General features: G+C 39.1%; 1 protein-coding gene across 6 annotated transcripts in view; it reads left to right on the top strand.

The window, feature by feature from the left end:
- Positions 1 to 18,598, top strand: part of PPP2R3A (protein phosphatase 2 regulatory subunit B''alpha) — a 222,791-nt gene that overhangs the window by 90,752 nt on the left and 113,441 nt on the right. For all 6 annotated transcript variants that reach the window (XM_067737736.1, XM_067737738.1, XM_067737739.1 and 3 more), the window contains 2 exons: positions 4,146 to 4,249; positions 10,487 to 10,589. In XM_067737736.1, the coding sequence (XP_067593837.1) occupies positions 4,146 to 4,249; positions 10,487 to 10,589 (207 nt within the window). The remainder of the gene's footprint in view (positions 1 to 4,145; positions 4,250 to 10,486; positions 10,590 to 18,598) is intronic.

Here is an 18,598-nt window from a genome sequence, read left to right as displayed (position 1 = left end):
TATTGGGTGATCATCTCTTCCTGTGTATCATTAGACAATCTTGCTTTCAGTTCTTTATGTTGTTGGGCCATTTTTAGATCTAATTATAGGTGTCAGTCAAGCTTTCTTCGCTCCAGCAACGCTGACTCTTGTCTCCTCCTCTAAACCTCAGTTTCCTAAACCCATTTTCAGCACGTCCTGTACTTCCTTACTTGTCATCCAGTCTTTTCCTTTGTAAAAAGCCTTGACATGAGCTTGTTCTCTCCTTCGTTATAAAAGTTTCTATTCTGTTGCACTCAGGTTGATATCATTTACTTTTTTTTTAGGTTCTTATTGATCTCCTGACTCCCTTTATCTTTTTTTTTTGTCTGCAAGAAACCCACTTAATTTTAAAAAAATTTTTTTAACATCTTTATTGGAGTATAATTGCTTTACAATGGTGTGTTAGTTTCTGCTGTATAACAAAGTGAATCAGCTATATGTATACATATATCCCCATATCCCCTCCCTCTTGCATCTCCCTCCCACCCCTCTAGGTGGTCACAAAGCACCGAGCTGATCTCCCTGTGCTATACGGCTGCTTCCCACTAGCTATCTATTTTACATTTGGTGGTGTATATATGTCAATGCCACTCTCTCACTTTGTCCCAGTTTACCCTTCCCCCTCCCCATGTCCTCAAGTCCATTCTCTATGTCTGCATCTTTATTCCTGTCCTGTCCCTAGTTTCTTCAGAACCACTTTTTTTTTAGACTCCATATATATGTGTTAACATACAGTATTTGTTTTTCTCTTTCTGACTTACTTCACTCTGTATGACAGACTCTAGGTCCATCCACCTCACTACAAATAACTCAATTTCGTTTCTTTTTATGGCTGAGTAATATTCCATTGTATATATGTTCCACATCTTCTTTATCCATTCATCTGTTGATGGACACTTAGGTTGCTTCCATGTCCTGGTTATTGTAAATAGAGCTGCAGTGAACATTGTGGTACATGACTGTTTTTGAATTATGGTTTCCTCAGGGTATATGCCCAGTAGTGGGATTGCTGGGTCATATGGTAGTCCTGTTTTTAGTTTTTTTAAGGAAACTCCATACTGTTCTCCATAGTGGCTGTATCAATATACATTCCCACCAACAGTGCAAGAGGCTTCCCTTTTCTCCACACCCTATCCAGCATTTACTGTTTGTAGATTTTTTTGATGATGGCCATTCTGACTAGTGTGAGGTGATACCTCGTTGTACTTTTGATTTGCATTTCTCTAATGATTAGTGATGTTGAGCATCCTTTCATGTGTTTTTTGGCAATTTGTATATCTTTGGAGAAATGTCTGTTTAGGTCTTCTGCCCATTTTTGGATTGGGTTGTTTGGTTTTTGATATTGAGCTGCATGAGTTGCTTGTAAATTTTGGAGATTAATCCTTTGTCAGTTGCTTCATTTGCAATTATTTTCTCCCATTCTGAGGGTTGTCTTTTCGTCTTGTTTATGGTTTCCTTTGCTGTGCAAAAGCTTTGAAGTTTCATTAGGTCCCATTTGTTTATTTTTGTTTTTATTTCCATTTCTGTAGGAGGTGGGTCAAAAAGGATCTTGCTGTGATTTATGTCATAGAGTGTTCTGCCTGTGTTTTCCTCTAAGAGTTTTATAGTGTCTGGCCTTACATTTAGGTCTTTAATCCATTTTGAGTTTATGTTTTGTGTATGGTGTTAGGGAGTGTTCTAATTTCATTCTTTTACATGTAGCTGTCCAGTTTTCCCAGGACCACTTATTGAAGAGGCTGTCTTTTCTCCATTATAGATTCTTGCCTCCTTTATCAAAAATAAGGTGACCATATGTGTGTGGGTTTATCTCTGGGCTTTCTATCCTGTTCCATTGATCTGTGTTCCTGTTTTTGTGCCAGTACCATACTGTCTTGATTACTGTAGCTTTGTAGTATAGTCTGAAGTCAGGGAGTCTGAATCCTCCAGCTCCATTTTTCTTTCTCAAGATTGCTTTGGCTATTTGCTCACTCTCTTTATCTTAATCCTTTGTTTTTAAGCAGATGCAGACCAGCCATACATTTTTTAAAAATGGTCAAAGTGTATTGTCTGAAGCCCTTGCCATCCACTGCCCTTCCAGTTTTTTCTTTTGGCATTTTCTCCAAGGGCCCGATACCCTCATGTTGACCAACCTTTGGCTGCTCAGGGTGACCCACTACAAGAAAAACAATTCAGCCCTTTCCCATCTACTTCAAAACATATCTATTCTGTACTTTATCTCTTAGGATTCTGCCTTTGGGTCATAAAAAATTTGTAAATGTTAATCCCAGTGATTTACTACTCTTTATGAGCTGATGTGTACACATTTTAACCGGAGTCTTCTGAATAAAAGACTGTAATCTAAGGAAATGAAAGTTTTTAATAGTGGAAGTAGACCCACCGGAGATAGTAAGTGCACAGTCCCTGGAAGTGTTTCGCTGAGCTGGTGACCACTTCCCAAGGATGAACTAGAAGATTCCTGATCCCTTTCAATTCTGAAAATCCGTAGTGGCTCTAGTGGTGGGAGCTTCAAGCACCTTGGCAAGCCAGTTCCAGTCTCTCCTTGTATTTTCTCCCTTTTTGTGGCTCTGCACCCCCCACCTCCATAATACAGGCTATTCTTCCAACTTTTCCAGCAGTTACCAACAGCCTGTCATATTTAAGAGCATTTTCTTGGCAAACCACCATTCTGCATGAAAGGAAGGATTGGGATTGGGGAAAGTGGATTTGACAGTTACTACCCAAAGTATGTTAATTGTAAGCTTTGTACCTTGGCAGTCATAATTTATACAATAAACAAAATCCATTTGTTTGCTAAGCAACACCTTTCCCTCATTCTTGACCTCAGTGGAGGTATTTGACCTCTGGACTTAAGAAATCTTAAATTCCATCCTGCTTGCAGAACATGCTTTAGTGGCCCTGGCAGAAGCAATCTCATTTCTGCCCTGTACTTACCTCCCTTGGCCTGAATCTCACCATCCATATCCTCATCTCTGACATGAACCCAGCAGCCCTGGGCATTCTCTCAGCATAACTGATCTCAGATGAGGTACTATGCAGGCTTCTGTGGGGATCCCCCATGCACCGAGGCCTCACATCAGGAGCAGCTTCACTTCAACCTATTGTGGGTTCACATCCAGTCATCTGTCAGAGGGGAAGCTTCCCTTTGTAGAATAAGGCTCAACAGATCCTATATCTAATATGAATAATAAGAATATCTTTATCCAATGACAAGATGTGACTCTCTGAAGAGCTTCAGATTTGAGAATACATTTTATGTGTATATATAAAATTGGGATCATTTAGAGACTACTTCTCTGCTGATATTTAGATATTATTATTACTTGGAAGAATTTTCCCTCTAGAAAAAAAGCAGGTTAATTTGGTACAGACTGTCTCTTATAAGAGTATAAGAATAATTTTTCTTAATTGAAAGAAAGAGCTTTTTTATTGAGGAGAAAAAAATTATTATCTTTTAGGGTATTGTATTTAATTCTTTCTAAGGCTTTTATAATATGTAGCCATTTGTGGTATCTTCTAAATAAATAATAGCATTTTAATTTTTGCCTTTCAGCTTTCACCTGAATTGTATCCATTTAAATAGATTTATAGCTGTTTTCTTGAACAGTCCAGGCTTTTCTGGTTCTTTTTGCACCTGGGGCTTAATAACACAATAAGCAAAGGAGAGAGAGGGAGAGAGGTGATAGAGTGTATTGACACCAAGTGAGTGAGCAATAAAGGTGGCTGTATTTTCCTGCCATAGGAGGGAAGGGCATATACAACCATGATGTTCAGTCACTTCTTTTTTTTCCTAAAGGTAGAAAATATATGATGTAAGAGTGGTAGGAAGGGAGGGAGACTCGTTGCTTTTTCAGGTTAGGGGAAAGAAACATCACTATAAATGCACTTGAAGAAAAGGCAAATGGATTTTCATTTTCTTCATTAAACATGTCATCTTCTTATTTTGTTTCCCCTCTGTCTTGCTGAATCTACCCCAGCTGATGTATCTGCCTCTGCCCCAGTTTTGCTCCTCCAAGGGCCCTCTGTCCACTGTGGCATGAAGGGTAAAAGCCACAAAGGCCCTTTCTTCGGTCATGTCATCTCTTCACTGCCCCTTGGCTTACACTGTATTTGTGCTTTATCTGCAGGTCTGTGGCTGTCCTCTTTATTGGAAAACCCCCATGTTCAGGGCTGCAGGGGGAGAGAGGACAGGATTTGTGTCAGCCCAGTCATTCATTGCCATGTGGAGAAAGTAAGTATGAGAGCAGTTACTCTGGGGCTGGGCAAGGAATTGTCCGGCCCTCATGACATGCTTTATAAAAGTCACTTATTTTACTCATTTATTAATTTTCCCCTTATCCTTTGTTTCAACAAATAAAATTCAATGACTCACAGTTTATTATGCCCACACACAAATTCTTTCCCTAAGCCTTTATCTTACGTCTCTAATCAGTAAAACAGGCCTTCAGAAATACTTCTTTAATAAGTATTTGGTAGTTCTTAGTTTCACTTGTTAACAATTTGAGTCTTAGGATTTGACTCTTGCAGCAGTGACATAAATGCTCCTTTAAGGGGAGCAGACCACACTTGTCACATGCTTCCATTCTCATGTGATCAAATTTAGAATTGTATGTAGTTGATTTCTTAAAAATAGCTGAATTCTAGTAGATTTTAGTTACTACTTTTTGAAAGCTCCAGTTAAGTAACAAAGGAATAGAACATCTATCAAGATACTCCTGGATTTTAACATCCTGACAAGTTTTCTTAAACTCAAATCCAACTTTCTTCTCTCTTTTATTTTTTTCTCCCTTCTTTCTTCTTTAGAAGTTATTTCTTGATATATTTATCAATTTAAGAGACTGTTATAGCATGCCCCTTCTACCTCTTTTAACTGATCAGCCTTCTTTAAATATGCTTTTCTCATCTTTTCTGGGCTAGATACCCTTCCTGATGAACTATCGGGAAATGCTGTTCACCTGATGTCACTATCATCATCATCATTATTTAAAATCAACATATAATAGCAGCAAAATTCAGCTTACAGATTCTTCTGATTCTTTCATGCCACCTCAAAGCCGTTAGTAGTATAATGCTTGAGAACATGATAGGTGATGAATAACTGTATTCTTATTTTGAAAAATCTAGCAGCAAGTTGAGTTCACCAAGTTCTTCTTGCATTACAATAGAACTAAAGTGATCAGGGGATATAAGACTACCAGTTAATGGACTTCTTTTAAAGAACAACATCAAAGCTAAAAGTTATAAATGCTTCATGTTTTCCAGGTGAATTTTAGTCATTTTGTTACAGGGAATAGTTCTAAGTTGTTCAAATACCAAGGACTAGAATGGCCCTAGGACTAGAACCACTCCTCATACACCAGCAGGATGACTCTCCAAAGTCAGGGTCATGGTCACCGTTCCACTTCTCCTATCGCAAATAGGAAACAGCTAGATAAAAATCTTAAAAAAAAATTTTTGTGTGTGTAGTCGTAAAAGAAGAACTCCTTGGAGTCTAGAATTAGCAAAAAAGCACTAATTAGGAGTAAACCAGTAAAAGAATTGGCATTTGCCATTCTGGCTGTCTCTGGCACCCTAGAACCTGAGGGAAGAAAATAGAGCCAAGGGCCTGAACAATAGGGGGGTCAGCTTGGATTCCCTCTCCTTTCCCTACCAGTAAAGCCAGGACTTCAGCTGGGTGGTCTGCTTGTCTATTATTAATTATTATTGTTGTTATTAGAAATCAGTGTATAACAGTAGCAGAATTGAAGATCTTGAAATGTGTAGATGTTCTAGCTTTCATTCAGCTAGCTTCTCTCCCCCTGGTAGGTGCCAGGCCCTGAGAAATGCCTCAGGTGGAGTGTGAACAAGGGTTAGAAAGAATAGGGATGTTACACAGCTCTTGTCCTGGGTATCTTCAGCCATTGAGTTCAGCATTGTTGGCAAAAGCCATCTAACAATCTGGGAAAGCAGCAAGAAGTGAGTTATGATTATTTCAGAGAACGTGTTGAAGAAGCTGGGAGATTAAAAAGGGGTGGGGGGAGTAGTTCATTCTATAAAAAATTAGAGCCAGAGAGAAGAACTATAACTACTTACATTCTAAGTTACTTTGAATATGCTAGGACCCTATGTTTGTGAGCCTGACTATCAAAGAAAAACTAGTAATCAACTTGTTTATCGGCAGTTAACTGCATAATATTAAGGAAAGTAACAGCCAGTTTTTTTGTCTTAGACTTCATGTCACCGGGATAGGGTGGACATTTCTGTTGGTGGACAGAGCAGCAGCACCCGCAACAGCTATATTCCTTTATTGAAATGAATCATTTTCATTTTATCTCTAAGAAAAAGAGATTATTTCTGCAAAGGCAAAAGGCAAAAAGACTTGAAGCACAAGTCTTCATTTTCAGTTACTATAGGACACTGCTTATGAAGTTATACAGCATGAGCAACTGTCCCTGTCTTTTTTCATTAAAAAATTTTTTTTTAAAATTCTGTGAACAGATAACTGATGTCTCTGTATCAAAGCTTTATTTTCTGCCCAGATACTATAACGACTGGAGCGCCCTCTAGCGGGAGCTCCTTTTTCAGCACTTAAAATGCGTGCTTTAAAGGAGACTCAAGTATGGCTATTTTGGGAGACAAAGCAACTAAGCAGGATGGTTTGAATTACCACACTGACCTTAAAGAAGACGTGTGTTTATTTTTATAATTTTTTACAAATTGTACCCTTTGCATAAAGTGACTTGGGTCCAAGTATAGTATATAAAACTTTCAAGTACAAAAAAATAACTGGCAGGACTTCCCTGGTGGCGCAGTGGTTAAGAATCCGCCTGCCAGTGCAGGGGACACGGGTTCGATCCCTGGCCCTAGAAAATCCCACATGCCGCGGAGCAACTAAGCCTGTGCGCCACAACTACTGAGCCTGCGCTCTAGAGCCCACGAGCCACAACTGCTGAGCCAACACACCACAACTATTGAAAGTCCGTGTGCCCTACAGCCCGCACACCGCAACTACTGAAGCCCGTGCGCTCTAGGGCCCGTGTGACACAACTACTGAGGCCCACGTGCCTAGAGCCCATACTCCACAACAAGAAAAGCCACCGCAAGGAGAAGCCTGCGTACCGCAACAAAGAGTAGCCCCCGCTCACCACAACTAGAGAAAGCCCACGTGCAGCCAAAAAATAAATTTTAAAAAATTAAAAAAAAAATAACTGGCAGATAATGACACAGAATTAAAACGTATTGGCATATACATACACATGCTGACTTGCTCCAATAATAGGCTCTATATAATCTTGGGAGGAAAGTCAAATACAAAAGTTAACAGCAAAACAGGAAATAGTTTGCCTCCTGTCCCAGTGTTTATGGGGTGGAGGCTTCTGAGCCCTCCTCTGAGTGGTCTGAGCATGAACACCTTAACAGGCTCTTGTTCCCCTGCCTCTGCTCCCCTTCCCTTCCCTGCTCTGCTGCCCATTTCGTGTCTGTACTTTGACATCTGTTTCTCTTGCAGTCAAGACATTTTTAGGGGAAAGGCATTGCTCCACAGCTTTTCTTTTTGAGTTCCCAGTTTACCAGCTTTGTGACAGAGCTCCTCTTACACAGAGTCAGTTATATTGTCCCAGCTTTTTTATGCTTTACTTCCTCTTACCTTTTCATGTCAAAGTGTCATTTTTCCACTAACAAAACAATATTTCATCCTAAGAGCTCTGGATGATAGTTTAGAATAGCTATGTTTACCTTCTTTCTCCAGCTTTCACGACTTTTTTTAATCCCTTTCTCTCCTGCCTTATAGAGTTCACCAGCCACTAGCATTGGCTGAGAATCAGAATTCACCTTTTCTCTCTGATTCATGCTTCTGATCGCAAAAGGCCATACCTAATTTGACTTTTCCCTCTTAGAGAGTCTCTCATCTGTCAGTGTCTGTGCAGTTTGTAGTTAGAGGTGCTATACCTCACTGCCTTTTGTTGTGATCATCCCACCCATTTTCTTATCCTAAGAGGTGATTCCCATCAACACCTATTTCAGTAATCTTTTTCTGAAATATATATTTATTTAATTTTGGGGGTCCTGAGCATGCTGAAAAATGATAAGGAAAATAAATATAAAGATCATTCTATGGCTTTAATAATCACAAATGAAGTCAGTTAAGGGTATATCTGTTAGATCACAAACATTTTTTGAGAATCTTCAATGTGAAAGTCACTATGTCTATCTAGTGTTAAGGGAAAAAAAGAGCTATAACTTTGCCTGCCCTTTAGGTGCCAGAGAAATAAAAGAAAGTTCGTGGTACAATGGTGTATGTAATACATACAAATTAAATAGTACAAAGATCAGTAAGGAATTTAGTTGTCAGAGAAGGTTTTTTGAAAGAGGTAGTTTATTAGCTGGACCTTAAAGAATAGCCAGCGTTCAGATAGCAAAGTTGGGAGAGATGGTATTCTAGGAGAGTAAAACAACATGAGAAATGGCACCGAGGCAAGAATGCACACAGCACGCTCAGAGAAGAGTGGTTCAGGCCAGCTGCCCGGAGTGGACGTTTCATTTAGCATAGTAGTGAGATAGGCAGACTCTAGCCTAATTAAAGAGGGCCTTAAATGTCCAACTTAGACATCCAGACTTACTCATATAAGTGGTAGAAAACTGTTGAACATTTTTGGAAAAGGGAATTATATAATCAAAGAATGTTTTAGAATGATGAATTGTCCATGATGTGAGGTTGCATGGACACTGAAGCCTGTTATGACCCTCTTCCCTTCTAAAGGTCTCAGCATGAAGTAATAAGACCCTGGACTTGATGATAAAACAGAAATAGGAAGGAAGGAATGGTTGTCTAAAATGTTTTGAGGAAATATTCCTCAGGACTCTAGTATTCCCATCCCAAATTCCAAGCACCTAGTGGTCTAAAATAGAAAGCTGGGAGTCATCATGGACTTCCCCCCTTTTACCCCTCCACACCTATCAACTACCATTTCCTTTCACTTGAACCATATTTGCCCCTTTTTCTTCGTCTCCCACTGCCAGTATCCATGCTCAGGCCCTTGGAAAGATTTCTGCTTGATATTTATGAAAAACACATCTGATCATGTCACAGTCCAAGTTAAAATTCTTCTGCGAGTAGGCGAAAGTCCAGGCTTCTTGACCTAACATAAAAGGGCCTCCAGGGTCCAATCCTACCATGTCCCCTTCCCTTACCACCCCAGTGCTTGCAGCTGCTCAAATAATCTGTGCAGTCTCACACCAGGTCTTTGTACATGCATCCCTCTTGATCTGCAGTAGTCCACTTTCCTACTTCACAACTCTTCGGGGAATTTCACTGGTCCTCCTGTGTCTTTCCATGACACCCTGAGTTTATTACTTCTGTAATAACATTATACAGGATTATACATCTTATTGGTGTAGCTCTTTCACTAGACTGTAAGTTCCTTACAGGGCACAAAACTATGTCTTGGGCTTCCCGGTGGTGCAGTGGTTGAGAGTCCGCCTGCCGATACAGGGGACACGGGTTCGTGCCCCGGTCCGGGAAGATCCCACATGCCCCGGAGCGGCTGGGCCCGTGAGCCATGGCCGCTGAGCCTGCGCGTCCAGAGCCTGTGCTCCACAACGGGAGAGGCCACAACAGTGAGAGGCCCGTGTACCGCATAAACAAACAAACAAACAAAAAACTATGTCTTATTTTCTTTGTATTTCAAGTATTCACAAGGCCAGACAGTATCTGGCACACAATTAGCATTCAGTAAATGATTAAGGAAGAAAAGCAAGAAAGGTTGGAAACTAATTGGATGTGGAGAATAAGGAAGAGAAATAAGTTTAAAATGACTTCAAATTTTCAAGCCCAGATAACTTGGAGTGGTACCACCATTAACAAAAATAGACATCCATGACTTTGAGGGAAGATTTTAAATTTGGTTTTCGCTATTTTGACTTTGCTGTCAGAGTATAGCATCCAGATGGAAATGTCCAGCAATTAGTTGGATGTGAGGAATTCTTAGAACTTGAAGGTTTAATAGGGCCTTCATTTTCTTCTTAAGCCTGGTGCTTCAAAGTCTAATTTCAAAAGCCCCCTATCTTGTTAGTCCTGAATATGTCTGCCAGCCTGGACAAGCAGAAGTTCATGTCTTACGTGGTATGTAGTGGTCCATCAGATGTGTTCCCTCCTAGTGGGCAGCTCTGGAGTTCTGGTTCCAGATGCCCTAAGCTAACCTGAACAGACATTCTCCTTCAAGTGTATTTTTACATGCATTAGTTCAGTTGACTCTGTGGTCTCAGAAGCATTCTACAAAAATAATGTACCGTCTTGTTGTTGAGCTTTTATTAAGATGGCCCTTTGACAAAATCAAGAGCATGGAAAAATTTCCTTTTTTTTAATCACTGAAAAGAGAGCACTTGATTCTTGATCTAAATGGCCTTCAGATCAGACTGAAATTACCAACTATTGATGTTGTAGTCATTGTTCATAGTAGCCAGTCTTCCTAAGCAATTGTTTCTTTTCTAGGTTGCTGAGTAACCATCATGATGATGCCTCTAAGTTTATCTATCTTCTTGCAAAGCCCAGCTGCAGCTATCTAGAACAGGATGATTTTGTTCCTTTACTTCAGGTAATTTTCATTTCCTTTTAAAAATGGGTTTTATTTTTAGAGTTTCAGAGGCTTTTAAAATTTTTTCAACTGTGAGATATGTCAACTGAGATATACAAATTTAGAGGTCAGATTTCTAGACGAGTTGTTTCCAAGCTTGTTTTAGCAGCAAAATCCTTTTGTTTAGAGAAAATTAACACTGATAATAGTATAAACAGATAATAGTATGAAACAGATAAAACAGGGCTACTCCCACTGAAGCAGAAGAGAGAGGCCTTACTCAGCCTCTCCTCTTGCCCACCCACAGCAGTCACAGAAGCACCTTCTGAAACCAGGAAATTGGCCTAGTTGAGTAGACCTTTGTTAAGGTTAAAGAGAAAGAGATCTCCAACAGAAAGAGCCCACTTGGGGAATATTTATATCCAGGCCTTCTGATGAGAATCAATTGCATGCCAATACTGGATCTGTTTTTATTATAGCATTCTTCATAGCCTGATACATTACTTGTTAATATTCTTAATTTCATATTTAAATATTACATTTTTCTAAGTAGTTCACAAATTACTTGAAGCTGAGACCTGCCTTTCATTTCTGTTGAATGCACATCATTTTTTTAGTTGTTCTAGTAAATCCTTGTTTACTGTTAGTTAGGATACCTAAAGAAGGGCAGAAAGATGCATTAATGTAGTGCAGGTTTTTTTAAGTTGTATTCGTGGCTACCATCAATTTTTTAATAGATTTTTGTTGAATTGCAACATACATACACAAAAAGACACATTAATCACAGTGCATCAATTAATTTTCACAGTGTGAGCACATCTGTGTAACTAGCACCCAGATGAATAACCAAAAATTACCAGTACTCCCAAAGTTCTTCATGCTCCCTCCCAGTCACTGCTGCCCTAGGGGAACCACTATCCTGACTTCTAACACTGTATGACATAGATTTCTAGTTGTTGGAACAGTTTTACATGTTCAGAAAATGAAGTTTGGTTGTAATTTATTTTGTGTGCAGGGTTTTGAGCTTGTCTTAATTTGCATGGTAGCCTTGATTATCCTTAGACTCATCTGCTACATGTTTTTGTTCCCCTTTAAAAAGTGTTCATGGGAATGAGGATTGTTAATCGTTTCTTACATTTAATCAAGATCATCATACATAATATCCAATATTATGTGTTCCTATTTATGTTTTGTGAAAGTTCTCCAGCCACCCCTCACCCTCACCAGCTCAATCCATTCGCAGTCGTGCTCTGTCTCCTACAAACTGCGTCTTTTTGGCCCCCTTCCCCTAAGAGCTTCTGGTTGGGTCTGGCAGATGGATAGCACCGCCAGGAGGTGGGAGGGCAGAAAAGAAAGAAGTTAGCATTTCTTCCCAACTCTTTGCTTCAGCACAGTAATGTATTTCTCTATAATACAGCTTCTGCTGGATGGCCGCTTCTCCACAGTTGTAGTGCCTACTGGGCTCCTGTAGCTCTGTTCCTCCCCTTGCCCTTTGGCCCTAGGGATTGTAACAATATCTTTCTGTTGCTCATCCCCGGTGCCTTCCACTCCCTTGTTTGTTCCCTTAACCTCCCCACGACTCCACACATAATTGCTTCGTGAAAGGTTCATATGGGTGAATTCTTTTTCCTATGGGGACCTGCCTTGACTGAGTTTTATCAGAAGCTTTAATAAAAGCTTTGACAGGAATATAAATGAAGCTGTACCAAGAGAATTATGAACAAACAACAAAATTATGAATTAGTGGACATTTTTACTTCCGTCCCTTAAATGTAAGGAGAAGTTTTATTTTCATATAAGAAGTGGACGTATGGAGTCTTCTGGTAAAAGATGACAGACTGATACATTCTCCTCCCATTCTTTTCCAAACTCCTCCAGTTAAAATATAGATATTTAAAAGGAATAAATCCATGAAAGTTAATGGAATGGCATAGAGGAACAGAGGAGGAAAAAAATCAGTATACAAGATACGTAGTATTCCTTGGAGATAGAAAGCAGAAGCAGGCTAAGGAGACCACAGCCTGGAACGAGGGGCTGTGTATGGGCTGCAGTGGAGAAGTGAGCTCCTCTGTTCCACTCTGCTCGTTAGGATCCCAGAGAGGCTGTAAACTTGAGTTGGCAGAGCTGATGAGAAGTATTAGAAATGGGGAATCATTGAAGGCTGGTATACAGAGCAGTTGACCAGTTGACTCCTTACCTGGTTCCCAAATGTAAAGTGCAGCCTGACAAATTAACAAACAATAGAGCATGTTAAGACAAATTCCAGTAGAGGAACATCCTAGATAGTGTCTGGCCAGTACTCATCAAAACTGTCAAGATTGTCAGAAAGAAGGGAAGTCTGAAAAACTGTCTTAGCCGGAAGGAGCGTAAGGAGGTACAACAGCTAAATGTAATATGAGATCCTAGAACAGAAAAAAATACATTAGGTAACAACTAAGGAAATGTGAATTAAGTATGGCCTTGAGTAATAGTAATAATAATGTATCAATATTGGCTTATTAATTATAGCAAATGCTAATGTAAGATATTAATAATTAGGGATCTGGGTGCAAATATATGGGAACTTTATACTGTCTTCTCAATTTTTCTGGAAGGCTAAAACTGTTCTAAAAAGGCATTTTTAAAAAATAATTACTATATTCAGGGAGATTATATAAAACGAGAATAGATGCTGACATAAGAAAGAGCTGTTTGAATTTTAAAATGTAAGTGCCAAAATTTTAAATTTCAACATAAGGCCTGGAAACTAAAGTTAAGGATATCTCTGGCACACACAAACTCACAGATGGGGGAGAAAGAGAGAGGCAGAAGAGAAGACATAAAGGACCAATTCAAGAATTTCAACATCTAACTAACTGAAATCTGAGGAAGAAAGAAGGGAAAAAACGGAGAGAAGGAAATCATCAAAGAAATAATATAAGAGTCATCAAGGAAATAATACAGGATGGAGAGAATTGGAAAGACTGGAGTGATAGGATGGGTCCAGAGAGCAGGAACCCAGTGGGATTCCTGTTTCCTTTCTTGAGGAAGTACAACATGCCTGTGTAACCATCATCTGATCAAAAACAGAATGTGACCCTCCCATCCCAGCCTCTCATGTTCCCTCCAGTTACTGCCCACAGAACCAGAATACACAGAATATAAATCTTCTGGTTGAGAGGAGCCTCTGAGTGCCAAACACAGTGAATAAAAAAAAGATATACATAAACCAGTCCTGTTGAAATTTTAGAAAGCCACTGGAATCCCCCAGAGAGAAAAACCAGGTCACCTTAATAAGAATAAGAATCAGGATGGTATTAGATTCTCATTGGCAACTCTGGGGAAATGGATTTGAATTCAGATTTCTACATCCTGCCAAGCTATCAATCGGATATGAGGTTAGAATAAAGTCATTTAAAAATTCAGAAAGTTTATCTCCTGTTTTCTTAGAGAGTTATGGGAATATATTCTACAGCAAATTAAGTAAAACAAAAAAGAGAAATGCATGAGATACAGGAAAGAGTGGATTCGATCCAGAGAAGCAGTGAAATAAAGTCCCAGGTTGGCAACTGAAGAACAGCCAGTCCAGAATAGAGAAGGTGGAGGATTTCTCTGGAAAGGGAGGTAGAAGGGGATAGTTGTTACATGTGAGAACAGGGAAACTGGAGAATATGATGAAGATGCAGCATCGTGTATCAACAAGCTAAAGAAAAGCAATTAGAAACTCCTTGAAAAATGAAAAAACTGTGTAAGACAGTCATGTATAAACACGAAGCAAACTGAAATGTGACATGATTATAAACAACTGATGGAGGGTAAGAAAAGGAAGTTCATCTAACCTCAATGCCTGGAATATTCTCCTTTGAATGCCCCCAAGGGACATGATGTTGGACCAATAAGAAATGAAATGCATTCCTTATATGCTGCTTAACTTAGCATTCAACAGTATTTATATAATCAAAATGTCATAAAATATTTTGATGTATAACACCTAAAGTCACTCTATGGATTAACTGTAGAAAATTTTATTATGGTTGCAGAACAGTATTTAAACAACCTGAACAATGTAAAAGTCAAAATATTGCCAACAAAATGTGAAAGAGAAAAAGAGGGAGAAGAGAAAATAAGGGTAGGGGTGCTATAATCATCATCCTATGTAAAAGGAAATTAAGGCACTAAGATGAATGGGGTGAAAAATGTATAAATAGATTATTTGCAGTTTACAAAGATAACCAATACAAGAACTAAAAATCATAACCTCAAATATTGGGTAAGGTGAGTAAAGTGGGACAGTTTAAATGAGCTAAACCCTCATCTTCCCTAGCAAAGAATAATAGATATTGTCTAAAGTTGATAGAGCTATAAAGAAAAGTAATTGTAGGGACTTCACTGGTGGTGCAGTGCTTGAGAACCCACCTGCCAATGCAGGGGACACGGGCTTGAGCCCTGGTCCAGGAAGATCCCACATGCTGCGGAGCACCTAAGCCCATGTGCCACAACTACTGAGCCTGTGCTCTAGAGCCCGCGAGCCACAACTACTGAGCCCATGTGCCACAATCACTGAAGCCCACACGCCTAGAGCCTGTGCTCCACAACAAGAGAAGCTACTGCAATGAGAAGCCCGCACGCTGCAATGAAGAGTAACCCCCGCTCTCCACAACTAGAGAAAGCCTGAGTGCAGCAATGAAGACCCAGCACAGCCAAAAATAAATAAATTTTTAAAAATAAATTAATTTTAAAAAGTGATGCCTATTAAAAAAAAGTAATTGTAACATAGTATTTAATTATACTTAAATAATAATTAAATTTTATGTTTAATTATAGAGCTAAGCAGCAAAAGAAATAAAAATATAAATGATTCAAAAGAAGTGGGGCTAAAGGTGCATGGATGGGGTAGGTTGGTAGAATGGTTCTTCCACCATAAGTTCTTATATACTCCTTGATTTTATACCATGTGTATATGTAATTTCTCTTATTTTTATTATGGATAATTTTGAGCATATACAAATGCAGGCAGAGTGATCTACTGAACCCCCATGTACCCATCACCCACCCCGAATAATAATCAGAAACCAAAGAGATAGAGAATTTTAAAAACAGTAGCACTTTCAGTAAGTTGAAATCTTGGTATGGGGAAAACTTTAACAAAATAGACGACCAATTAACTAATTTCATCAAGAAAAAGGAGAAAGAACTAATAGACAAAATAAGAAATGACAAGGAGGAACAGAAGAAATTTTTTAAAAATCATAAAAGACTATTTTGCAGGCCTCAAATTTATTTGGAAATAAATTTGAAAACCTAGCTGAAATGGAAAATTTCCTAGGAAAATACATCTGACCAAAATTGATCCCATTTTATTTATTTATTTATTTTATTTATCTATTTTTGGCTGTGTTGGGTCCTCGTTGCTGTGCACGGGCCTTCTCCAGTTGAGGTGAGTGGGGGCCACTCCTTGCTGCAGCGTTAGGGCTCCTCATTGTGGTGGCCTCTCCTGTCACAGAGCATGGGCTCTAGGCACACGGGCTTCAGTAGTTGTGGTGCATTGGCTCAGCAGTTGTGGCTCATGGGCTGTAGAGCTCCGGCTCAGTAGTTGTGGCGCACGGGCCCAGCTGCTCCGTGGCATGTAGGATCCTTCTGGACCAGAGCTTGAACCCATGTCCCCTGCATTAGCAGGTGGACTCTCAACCACTGCGCCACCAGGGAAGCCCAACCCCATTTTATTTAGAAAGCTTAACAAAGTAATTTCCTTAGAAGAAGTAGAGATCTTTATTAAGGAACTACCCCACAAAAAGCACCAGGCCCAGGTAGTTTCACAAGGGAATTCTACAAAACCTTCAAAGACCAGATAGTCCTAATGCTTAATAAATTATTCCAGAGAATTGAAAAGGAAGGAAAACTCTATAGCTCCTTCTATGAAACAACTGATACATAAACCAGGTACAGACAGTACAAAAAAGAAAATTGCAAATGAATATAATTCATGATTAATAATAAAAAGTAATAAATAAAATATTAAAAAGATGCATACAACCTGGTGGGATTTATTCCAGGAAGTCAAGATTGCTTCAGTATTAGGATCTTTTTTAATATCACATGTTGTTTCTAAGAAAAAAATTATGATTGTCTCAATAGATGCTGAAATCACTTTGGACAAAATTTAACACCCATTCATTAAAAAATGCTCAAGAAAGTAGATATTTGAGATACTTTCTTAACATGATTATAATATATATACCTAGCGCTAAAGCCAGTATAGAAAAACATTAGAGGCATTTCCATTAAAATCAGAGACAGGACAAGGATGTCACAATATCCATTACTGTTCAGCATTGTACTAGAGTAATTATACTGTACAAGAGAAAACAATTAGAGGCATAAGAATGGCTGAAGAAGTAAAGTATTCATAGATGACGTGACAGTAAACCTGGAAACCCAAGAGAATCAGTGATAAAACTCAAAACAATAAAATAATTCAGTAAAATAGTAGGAAATAAAATTAACATATACAATCATCAGATCTTCCATTTCTGACCAAAATGGAGTAACTGGGATTGGATTTGCCTTCCTACCCGCAACAACAAAAACGTCAGGCAAGAAATACAAAATAATGGTTTTCAAGGTGCCAGACATCTGGCAACAAAAGATAGTGATTCCTGAGAAACAGTAAACAAACAAAGTGATCCTTATGATCGCCTTGAGAGCGTTTCCAAGCCACAGTGTGTTGATGGGGACCCTAGGCAGAGTTCAGGGAACTCCCTGAGTTTAGGAGACAGAGCTGAGAATCTAGAGGGACCAAAGTAGCTAGAATTCTTGGGACAGAGCACCAAAGAGGAAAGAAATGCACAGAGAGAAAACTCCAGAGAGCTTCAGAACTCCTCCATGAGTATTCATCAGAGGTACTGATCAGCAGATATATGTGAGGAAAGTAACCAAAGCTGAAGAAAGAGCTACCCCAAATTAGAGGGAACAGTACCCATAAGTCACACAGGGCCAATCAAGAATAATATCTGTCTCTACCATCCAGACTGGAAAACCTCATAATACACGGCACTTTAGGTAGAGTAGTCATAGGAGTCTTGCCTCAGTAGTGGGGAATAATTAGGCCTAAATTAGATAGCACTCAGTCCTGTCTAACAGATCTGAAAAGCAAAATCTAGAAGGATGAGAGGGTTTTTCAAAGTAACTTAACAGCATCGCAGAACATAAAATATTTATTCTATTCAGAACTTGAGAATAAAAGAATATAAAAATATCCAGCACTCAAAAAGGTAAAATTCAAAATGGCTGGCAACACCAGGCATGCAAAGAAACAAGAATACAATTGATGATTAGGAGAAAAATCGATCAATTGAAACTGACTCAGAACTGACACAGATGTTAAAACTAGCAGACAAGTATATTAAAACAGATATCAAAAACTGAATACTTTTTTAAAGACCCAAACTGAACTCGTAGAGATGAAAACTAAGGTGTCTGGGGTGAAAAATATACCAGATTAGATTAACAGGAGATTAAACATTGCAAATTAAATGACTAGTGAACTTGAAGACATAGAATAGAAACTATCCAAAATGAGACATAGAGACATAAAAAAAGAAAGAAAAATGAAAAGAGCATCAGTGAGCTGTGGGGCCTAACTTCAAGCAACTTAACATACTTATAAATGGAAGAGAGGATGTTGTTAAATAAAGAATTTGTCAGGTCTTAGTCGCAGTTTCCTAGGACGGAACTTCTAAAGCCTCGGAATTTCCCGAATGATGAGTGTCTTTGTTTTTCATGGTGGGCTCCTGGGACATGCCTGAGTTTATACTAATGAGGTGACTCATTGTGGGCCCCTATATAGTTCCAGGATGAGGGCTTCCCATGCCAGAAAGGCCGACCATGTGATTACAGGTTGAGACTTTCAGCCAGGTGATATCAGCCTGACCTCCAAAGAGGCAGGGAGCCTGGAGATTGAATTCAGTCGTGTGACCAGTGATTCAATCAATCATGTCTACATAATGAAACCCAATTAAAAAGTCTGGACACTGAAGCACAATTGAGCTCCC

This window comes from Pseudorca crassidens, chromosome 5 (genome assembly GCF_039906515.1).
Source record: "Pseudorca crassidens isolate mPseCra1 chromosome 5, mPseCra1.hap1, whole genome shotgun sequence".
In the NCBI taxonomy this organism is placed as follows: Eukaryota; Metazoa; Chordata; class Mammalia; order Artiodactyla; family Delphinidae; genus Pseudorca; species Pseudorca crassidens.
Note: the sequence above shows the minus strand (reverse complement) of the source record. Positions and strands in the feature narration are given on the sequence as shown.